The sequence below is a fragment of the Hylaeus anthracinus genome, unplaced genomic scaffold (assembly GCF_026225885.1).
Source record: "Hylaeus anthracinus isolate JK02 unplaced genomic scaffold, UHH_iyHylAnth1.0_haploid 0, whole genome shotgun sequence".
Taxonomy (NCBI): domain Eukaryota; kingdom Metazoa; phylum Arthropoda; class Insecta; order Hymenoptera; family Colletidae; genus Hylaeus; species Hylaeus anthracinus.
The window spans coordinates 12,163,374-12,173,688 of NW_026533254.1; the positions used below are offsets into that span (position 1 = coordinate 12,163,374).

Here is a 10,315-nt window from a genome sequence, read left to right on the forward strand (position 1 = left end):
GCTCTGTATCTCGGTAGGGATCGATCATAAAGTTACGAAATTTAGCACGCTGATTTAATTAATGTCGCAACTCCTACATTTCGAGTTCCTTCCGATCGTTCTCTCCACCGTAAGCAAAATCGCATCGGGAACGGCGGTGAAAGTGTAAGCCAGAGCGAAATGGAAAGTGTTTCCTCGCGGGGGTGTCGTAAAGCTGGAAATAAGAATGTAGGTACTTTCCCGTAAACGGGCGCCACGTATTTCGCACCCGACGTGGGACCGGGACGTTTTTCCGCAGATTCGACGAACAAAGGTTGACCTTGAGGATGCACCGGGGACGAGGCAGCGTTCACAACGGGAGCAACAACGGGAGCCCGAGAAGCCCGGAGTCGAATAGTCGTAGCTCGGTGAAAAGGGAGAAGATAAAGATCTCGGTTTCCTATCCGAGCACGGAGACGCTGAATACAAAGTGTAACACTCTCGAGAGGACGCCCTCGAGATGCTCTCAAGTCTCCGTGCATTACAGCAACGGGCAGACGCAGAGCCAGCTATGTCCAGCCTCGAGGAGCACGCATCTCAAGGTAATATTCCTCGACTCGCTTCTCCCAACGGGTCCAGAAACGAAGGGACGAAACGCGAAACAGAAAGGAACCGGTCGTGCTGTAATTTTCCATGCGTAATTTTAAATGCTCGTTGATCGAATTTATAGAAGCCAACGAGAGAAGAAGTGTATCAACTAAGCTCCTTCTGATTCGAGAAATAGTGCCAATGTTGGAGTTCTTACTCTCTCACTTATTAAACATAATATAAACGTAGTACCTAGGACTAACGTATCCAGATATAAAGAGCGAAATAAGAGCACGACTGGTAGGACGCTGGTTCGGTGCCTTATTTTCCATATAATATCAACGTGTAATAATATAGATCGCGGTAACGATGCCGATGGTACGAATCATTCTCCATCCACTTGTACGAAAACGAAACGTTCTAACGAAGGTCGTTCGGACTGCGGTATGAATCGCAATTAGAATCCCGAGAACTGGAACGGTCGCGGGATGATATATCGCGAGTGTGGCTTTCCATAAATACATGGGAATTACCAATTTCAGAAGTGTGCGAGAAGAGTCGTTGGAATAAGGAGAACGATCTTCGAGTAACGAGAAAATACGCTCGGCCGGGTTAGTCCGAACGATGGAAGAAAATTTATTTTAATTCCCGTGTTAAGGAACCGTTTCTGGACTTAACGAAGTTACGGATGGGAATTTAAAAGGCCGGCTTAAACGGAGGATTTTAATCTGAAATCGATACTCAGGGGGAAGGGGGCAGTTTGGCTTTCTCTCTCGTTGGCGATTTACCGTGAACCCGTTGCTCGGCTTGTTTCGCTTGTAATTAAATTTTCTGAAATTTAAATCGCGCCTCGCGGAAAATAGAAACTCGTCGTCTCCTTGCGTGGACGTTTATAGAGCTCCCATAAATATGCATCAGAGGCCCTGAATGCGCTGAAATCTGTGCTTCTGACTGCTTGAATAACCATCCCGAACGACCTTTGTGATTCCCTCGCTGCGAGGAACAAGCGACGTGTGGCTAACATGGAGTTAAATAATTAGCGTCCTTTAAATAATTGATACCCTTGACTATGCGTTTGGTTCAAGATAGACATGTTCTCGATAAATGTAAGCCTATGCAAGTCCCGTTACGCGGTGTATTGGATTTAAAAATATTATTTAATCATATGCTTCCGAATGTAATAAATAAAACAGTCTTTCGGAATAAAATCGTACAACTTGTAAACACGAAATTACTGGCTACATTGAAAATTAGATCTACCATGAGCGAAACAAGAATTCATAAATTAATTCTGGAGCAAAGTATCATCGAACCAGATTTCACGTAAACTAGGACGATTAATGGAATAAGTGGCCCGGCATCCTCTCGATCTAATTTATCTTCAGCAAAGAGCCACTGCACGAAAGTCGACTACACGTTAAATTGCCCCACTTGTTCGCTTTCATAGCGCAAACCATACACCTCTTTTTCCAATTGATAAGAAAAGCACGACTTTACGAGGCGATCGTAAATTCCACGCGACGCGAGTTATACTTGGCGAATAAACGGCGGGAACGCTCGTCGTTAATATCGATTCGATGCGTTCGTGACAGGTGGGCGGTATCAATCGAGTAGGCAGCACCAGGAGACCGAGCAGACGGAGCAGCTGCGAGAGTCAAATAACGGGAGACGAGGTGTCGTTGCGCGAACTCACCCCGGGCCCCGAAGAGAAGCCCAGGACTATGAAGATGGGGAAGAGAAACATAAAAGCTCAGGTACCAAAACGAACCAAATTTCAGATTGCTTTCGATGCGTCGAGAACGTTTGCTTTGCGTTCGTTTTGCTGGGCAAAATCTGATCGAGGTGGTTAGTAGGCTTCCTCTGCTCTTTCGCGTGGCTCCTCCCACGCTTCGAAATCTATTCGCCCTCCCTTCGGAACCGTTGCTCTCGATATTTTAAATTTATACTTCTATTTCGAACTATTTATTTGAAACGACGAATCTCCAGTCTACAGAATTACTTTCTCCACACTTTAGAATTTTATCTTCTATTATTTCCAGTTGCTTGAAATTTTCTGTCTCGCGTATCGACAGTCAACAGTTTCAATTATAATAAATTGCGCGAGCCCAGGCCCTAAATTCTCAGCAGAAAACAGCGATTCGTATTGTGTAGAGAATAATGTGCCAGAGAAATGCGAGCTTCCGCAGACTGCGTTGAGATTCGTTGTTGAAAATAACGAGAAATCGCGGGTGCTTGTGTTGTAGGTGAGAAGGTTTCGCATGGAGACGAAGGCGGCGAAGACGTTGGGTATCATCGTCGGCGGGTTCATTCTCTGCTGGCTTCCTTTCTTCACGATGTACTTGGTGCGCGCCTTTTGTCCGAACTGCATTCACCCCACCGTCTTCAGCGTGCTGTTCTGGCTGGGCTACTGCAACTCCGCGATAAATCCCTGTATCTACGCCCTCTTCAGCAAGGATTTTCGGTTCGCGTTCAAAAGGATTATCTGCAAATGCTTCTGCAAGCGGCGGGGCAACGGAGTCAGACGCGGCAGCGACGGAAGCCAATTAACAGCGAGGTGAGGGCGACAAACACGAAGAAGCTCGACGGTAGGAGCTGCAGACTGCGTTACCGAGATTGAGAAGTGGTCCTTAGTCTATATGAGCGATAATCTGATACTCCAGACAGGTCTAGCCATCAGCTGTCCCAATCTCCCGAGTAAATCTAGTGGATATCACTTGTAATACAATTCCTTGACAATCTAATCCCTTCAAGTTGTCCGAGTCCATCAATCCTTCGATGAGACCACGACTCGTTCAACTCAACGTCTTTGGCATAGAGTCTGACGATTCAGAACACCCTCGACGCAAATATCGGGACAATAGATACTAGTAACTCTAGAGTTTCCATCACGTTCCAAAACTATTCCACGCTAACCAAAATATCCTTCAACCGTTAGACGCGTTCCGTCTGCCTCTACACCGATCATCCCACACCAATCCTTCGACGAGACCACGACTCGTTCAACTCAATGTCTTCGGGATCGACTCTGACGATTCGAGACGCCTCAACCTCGACACAAATATCGGGACAATAGATTCTAGTAACTCCAGAGTTTCCATCACGTTCCAAAACTATTTCACGCTAACCAAAATATCCGTGAACCGTTAACGAGTCATCTAAACGACCTCCGACGCTTCCCGTCTACCTCTACACCGATTCGACCGGTGTTCCGACACATCCCTGACCTCGCGACGTCTCATACCTCGTCATCGCGCCTTCGAACGACCTCGCCAACTGACGTTTCCATAAATTTCCGTTCCAGAAACGACAGGAGTCCCAGCTACTCCATGCGCATGCCGCAACAGGGTGTGTCGATCGACGACTCGGACCCGGACCCCAGTTCAGAGCCCACGGTGCACTCGCAAAGCGAGTCGAGATGACTGTAGCGTGCCAGGTGTGGCGCGCAGCGCGTCACCTTTGACTCGAGGACCTCCAAAGTGAGGATCCAGTCGTTCTGAAGGCTCCCAACGGCGCGAGCATTCGAGTCCTGGCACCGTCTGTGCCGCGGAACCGAGCACAGCCGGTGCAACCACCTGGGAACGGCTCCAGGACCGTTCCAATAAGAGGATTCCGCCCCGACTAGGCGGTGATCGCCACAAACATTCGAGCTTCTTCGGTGTCTTACTTCGTTTCACGAATAAATCGCGTCCGGCTATACAAACGGAAACATAAGAAGACTAAAAAAAACGTAGAAAGGACGAACGGACTCGTCAGGGATCCACGTTCAGTTTGATCTCGGCAAACGGGACTCGCTATAGTATTTCAGTGAGCCTGGTGAAGTTTAGACAATGCCAGAGGAATACGCGAAAACCCCTTCGTTTTTTTCGTGAAGCTTACCCGCGGTGTGCTTCTCGAGCTTCTTTCAGATCGAACCCCGTCCCTCTTCCTTCCCCCCCTCATCCCCTCCCTACCGACGAGAGTGAAGAGAATAACAATCGTGAAAACTTCGCGGCGTGCTTGCAGCAAGTATCAGAAGACTGGTTCGAACTTCGCGACGCTTGGAAACGAACTTCGCGCGAGATCCAATAACGTACGTACGTGTCGAATATCTATGTGTACACAGCTATGTTAAACGCAAATAACAACAAAAAAAAAAAAAAGAAAAAAAAACATACCCACTCGTCGGCGCGGCTATTAACAATTCAAACCCGTTGGTTACCGAGCAGGGGGTCCCTCTGGCCTCTCAGCACCGGTCCCGAGCGTTCGGCCATTGTTTCCGTAGATTTTTTACCGTTCCTCGTTGGTTATTTGTGATAATAGCGTTTAACGATCGCGCCGCGACACGAACGCGGCACTCGAACGTGTTTGTGCATTTGTTTCTGTTATTCGAAGGATGCGGGGAACGTTGAACGCCTCTTCTTTGACCTCTGCTACGCGGAGTCGCTGTGGATGCGTAGCACGGGTGCGCAGAACCGTAAGCGCCGCTGAACGTCTAACCTGTTAGTCGAGAATCGAATAAGTCGCTATGAATTAACAGCGCATTGCAATAAGTTGAAAATTATGTATTAAATGCCTTCGATTGCGTTCGGGAAAGAAGTAGTACTAATTTAACCTACGGGCAACAGGTCACGCGAGGTGCTACGTGATGTATTTCCTACTGTTTCAGTTACGTAACAACTGAAAATTTGTCGAGAAGAAGAAGAGTACGCATTCGTGTTACTGTATACCCCTCGAATAACAGAAACGTATGCTGCCCGCCACGAAAACTTCGAATTCGTTGGTACCAGTGCTGTCCACCGACGGCGCCACTTGCGCGGTCTTGTCTCCCCACCACGCGCAGTATTATGTTTTTACGAATGCGCGTTGTTCTTGACCAAAGGAGACAGAGTGGGGGCTTAAGTCGAACAGCACTGGTCGAGGCGGTCGCTGAGACTGGGAGTTCCCCGGAAATGTGCAGAATTCTTATCTCGTTGCGAATTTCGAATAACGAATGAAAATTAAAATTGGTCTATCAATTTATTCGTTATCTTCCTCTTTGAATAAAAATCCAAAATTGACTCGTATTGATAGGAACGTGTCGCGGTGAACGAATAAATATTTAACGCGATGGTTTATTCGTGGTGTGTTATTCGAATGAAATTTTGTCCATTTCCGTGGCTTCCTTTGGGGCACTTTTGGGGTTGAACATATAAGTATTGTTATACCGACGCAATTCAAATGGAGAACTCGTCGGGAATTTTTGTACGGGTGTATCAAGATTTTTTCCAAAGCGTTTATTGTCGCGAGTCGGACGTAGATCACGCGCGTTTCGTCCGGGGGCAGAGGGACGTCCGAAAACCGAGCTATCGAATTCAGTGCGCAGTTCATTGTATTATGTGATATATCGTCTGCATACGTATCGAACGAATGAAAATAAACATGCGAATAAAATCCATGATCGTTGATCCTTGGGGCGTTCTTGTCTCTCTTGGACCAGATTTCAGGACTCGACCGTGGTAATTCGTCCTCTGTTAACGATACATACAATAATCTCGTTAGAGATCGAGGAAACTGAGATGGATTTGTATCGTTGGAAATTGTTTAATTTTCCCATTAATTACAGTTATTCGATTGTCCTCGAAATCGTTTACACCGGAGCTGGTTTATTCAGACTACAATTAGTCGATTACACACAGGCGCAGATTTCAAGAATTCTCAGTTACAAGCACGAACAACACAAAAGGAGTCTAATTAAATTTTCGTATACAACCGCAACCCAATTACGTTCCGGCGGAAATAAACCGGCATTCTACCGCAACAATTTACAGAAACCTTTAAGCCATGGAAGTTTCCACTGGGCGAGCTTTCTCGAAACATAATTCACGTCTGGAACATAATATCTTCCCCATGGCTTCTCCGGTATCGTAAACTTTGCGTTAGTCAAGGTCCGCTATTGACCGATCCTTGGAGTCTGTGGCAAGGTTTCGGCTTACTACCATCTTCGAAAATGTCGTTTGTAGAAATATATACGTTCTGTCGTTTACATTTTAATGCGATAAATTGAAAGCATAAAAATGAAATTCACGCCACCGTTTAAATCGATCAATGACGGATCTAACATTTTTTAATATATCGCCCCGTTCGCGCGACTTCGATTGTTACCATTTTCACCATTATCTCCAAACTCGCGAGTCCTAGATACAGGTCACGTAATCACGCTGTGTCTCGTGCATCTCGATCTGCAGTTCCTCGACGCTCTTTCCCTCCGTTTCCGGTACCAAAATGGCGACGAAAGAGATGCCGATCAAGCTGACCATTCCATAAGTGGCGAACGTCGAAGACATCCCCATGAAATCCACCATGTCCTGGAAACATTTCGTCGCTACAGTCGCTGATGTCCAATAACAAATCACGCAGGCTGTAATGGCGGTCCATCTGACGTCGTTTGGGAAGATCTTGTCGACGATGATCCAAGGTATCTGGCCGCAGCCGACACTGTAAGCACCGATGAAGATCACGAGGCAGAAAAAAGGCAGCCAGCTGAAGCTTAACATCTCGTGCGTTTTCTGCAACGAAAGAAAATTATGAATCTGTTGAAAACGACAGAATCCCAGACTTGGAAAATATTTGTATCGATAGGGGAGAGAATTAGATAAAAAATGTATTTACCTGAAGGCGAAAATACCCCGACAGAACGAACATGCAGACAGACATGATGGACATGCCGAGGAACAGTGAAAGTTTTCTCCCAACACGATCAACGACCGTTGTCGAGAGCAACGTAGCGATCACGTATGTCAATCCTAAGATAAGAGCAGAAATTATCGAGCTTAAGGGGAACCCTACGTGTTCGAATATCCTCCTGGCGTAGGACGTGACGGCGTTCACCCCTGACAGCTGTTGGAACATCGTCAAACCTGACAAGTATAGATATTTCAACATAAATCGATTATTACGAACGATACAGTTGAGGCAAGACGGATATTTCAATTCTTCCTTTTTTTTTTTTCAACTCCAATGGATCGATTCACTTCAACTTCCTCTATTGCTTCGTCAACGAGACTTTACCCAAAGCGATGATCGTCGCCCTTCCATGATTCCTCAGATCTGAAACGTTCCCTGTTTGCCACCTCCGAGTCTCCTCTTCATTGAGACATAGTCTTCCCCCGAAACGTTTCGCGATCGCGTCTGCTTCTCCTCGACGATCCTGCGCGATCAACCAGACAGAAGATTCTGGTATCAGTTGGGACGCGATCGTGAGAAATCCAGGGACAAACGCGCACAGGATCGCCATCACGAGCAAACTGTCGCTGAAACCTGCACACTTCATAGATTCGAAACCGGACATTTTTTTACACAAGGTGTTTTATCCGGTTTGGAGGTATACTCACCTGTCGCGTAGGCGAACAGGACTCCAAAAGCGATTTGGAGCTGGAGAATCGTCCACAGCGATTCCCTGATAGCCTCGTCGGCGATTTCGGAGACGTACGTAGGAACCAAGATGGAGGACGCTCCGCAGGCTGCGCCGGCAGCGACGCGCGACAAGGAGATCCTTGAAGATTAACATTTCTATTAAACAGAAACAATGGTGAACAGTATTTTATTTTCGAATAAATATTTTCTACGCGATACCTCGCTGTGTGAAAGGAATCACAGTCTAACACCGACGTGTTGCGATGTTCTAACCGACTATCGCGATACCGCACGATCAAGTCGACGCAAATGTCCCGAGGTGTCTAATAAATTGGACGCTTCTTAAACCTAATCTCCCGGTATTTCTGGGACGAGCAGTTCGGAACAACGGACGTTAATATTTGCGGAGGGTAGTAAAGATACAGTACCCACCATAGTTTGCTTCGCGCAAACCCGATAACGAACCAGCACGACGATAACAGGAGGCTGCTTAGCAGAATGCTCTTCCTCGGACCTATCTTGTCCGCGATTATTCTCGCTGGCAGGCTGCCAACCGTGGCACCTAGAGGCACCAAGGCACAGATCCAGGACGCTTCCTGTTTGCTGATCGTCAACCCCTCGATTTTACCAAGGATCGACAAGGCTGACGAGCTCCACGCCAGATACGTGCCAATCGAAAACGTGGACAGGCTGGCTGCGGGGTTTTTCGTATGAAAAATAATTTCGTGGGTTAAACGATCCTCCAGGAATGGGGAGGAATCACGTGGGTTGGGTAGATTACTTCAGGTGACACGTAGTAAATCTCGGGGTTGTATTTTTTATGTTTGATATGCTTGAAGAATTTTATTTAATTCGTGAAAGAACGAGTAGAATAACAACGACAACAACGATTCCCGTCATGGCGGGAATGCAAGAGATAAGACAATTTATATCTGGTATTAATACGAACAGCTATGGGAATCGTTTTGTAGCGATAACAGGGCAATTTAAGCGTCGACGAATAATCCAAATCTTTGCATACAGAGTAATTATTGAGTTCTTCGTGAAGCTAAATCATTCTGTCAATAAATCTGACATTCTGTTAATTTTCCAATGAATTCAGCTTCACGGAGGAAAACGTTTTTAAACAAAATGTCAACGAAGATAGTACCGAATATAGAATATACGAATTATTCTTATTGTCAGAAATCGACCAACTAACTCAATTCAATTAAATAGACACTTCTAGCACTTTGGATGTAAAAGAAACAAAGACTCGGGCACTCCACTGGTGAAACAAGAAAGAACCAATCCCAGAGAACCACCGTCGAAGCCGTCCACATCACGGTGAAGCATCTCGAAGAATTCCAAGAATAAAACGAGAGAGTCCCCGGTGGCATTCGATGGGCGACGGTTCAGATTTCACGGGGCGTGGAGTAAAAGATTCATCCGATTCTCAGGAATCTCACCCAGCAGCACCAGGATGTATCGCGGAAGCCTGTCGACCGGTTGGTCGCGTGTTCGATCGTCGTTCGCGAGCGTGCCTGGCATTTCTGAGGCCACGACTGGATCACACTGTCCGATCCACGGTTAGTGCTTCGCCGATTGATCAATTCGAGACGCAAGAAATCCTTTGGACACCGAAAGATCTCCGCGCCGTGACCTTCTTATCGGCGTTCTGTTATCGACGACCCGCGACCGGGGTCGTCGCTGTCTGCATCGCGTGATTTTTATTCCGGATTATTTTGATCCAAGTGGCTTCAGTCCGGAGGCTGGAAACGAAATAGCTGACGCGAGTGTGAGGTCGTAGAGGCTTGTCGAGGTTATTCACTTCTTGATTCGATTGATAGAGAGTTGCCGAAGAATTATTATTCGTGTATACAGGGTGTCTACGTATAAGTTCGGACATACACAGGGTGTCGATTCTACAACAAATTTCCAACAAAAAATTACTCTTAGATATTTTCTTTCCGTCGCCTTATTCTCGAGAATTTTCACTTTTAATTTTTGTTCTGCATTTTTCGACTCGACACTCTTTAAACGGCCATAACTCCGCCAAATTACAGTGCAAACTTAAAATTAAGTGTACCATTCGAGAGAGCGTTAAATTTCCCAACTCCCTGATACGAAACCAAAATTTATTACGAAGATTGAATACGTGAAAAATTAGGTCAAACTTTACGGAATAAGGCGATACAAAGAAAATTTCTAAGAGTTAGTTTTTGTTGGAGATATGTCGTAGAATTGACACCTCGCGTATGTCCGAACTTATACATAGACACCCTGTATAGGTAGTTGTTGCACTAGTCGAGTACTCCAATTGAATTTGAATACGATTCGATCGGTATTTGAATACGCCACTATTCGAGTAGCATTTCCAACTTTTCAAATGTGTAAAGTTGGTATAAAAGTTTTTTAA

At 46.0% G+C, this 10,315-nt stretch overlaps 2 protein-coding genes across 3 annotated transcripts in view; one reads left to right on the top strand and one right to left on the bottom strand.

Annotated features, from left to right (window-relative positions):
- LOC128888728 (octopamine receptor Oamb) overlaps positions 1-5,959 on the top strand; it is a 15,253-nt gene extending 9,294 nt beyond the window's left edge. The window contains exons 6-9 of the mRNA XM_054145823.1: positions 278-560; positions 2,139-2,300; positions 2,790-3,100; positions 3,848-5,959. Coding sequence (XP_054001798.1) covers positions 278-560; positions 2,139-2,300; positions 2,790-3,100; positions 3,848-3,965 — 874 coding nt within the window. The 3' untranslated portion in view covers positions 3,966-5,959. The remainder of the gene's footprint in view (positions 1-277; positions 561-2,138; positions 2,301-2,789; positions 3,101-3,847) is intronic.
- Positions 3,992-9,515, bottom strand: LOC128888747 (facilitated trehalose transporter Tret1-like). Of its 2 annotated transcripts, XM_054145868.1 has the most exons (7): positions 9,366-9,515; positions 8,350-8,611; positions 7,896-8,056; positions 7,573-7,821; positions 7,174-7,421; positions 6,667-7,070; positions 3,992-6,032 (listed from the first exon to the last, which is right to left on the bottom strand). In XM_054145868.1, exons 1-6 carry the CDS (start codon positions 9,445-9,447, stop codon positions 6,699-6,701), a joined length of 1,374 nt encoding a protein of 457 aa, XP_054001843.1. In that variant the 5' UTR covers positions 9,448-9,515; the 3' UTR covers positions 3,992-6,032; positions 6,667-6,698. The 2 variants fall into 2 exon arrangements, with proteins under 2 accessions (XP_054001843.1, XP_054001834.1); XM_054145859.1 differs by lacking the exon at positions 3,992-6,032 and having other exon boundaries at positions 6,100-7,070.
- Positions 9,516-10,315: the final 800 nt, after the last annotated feature.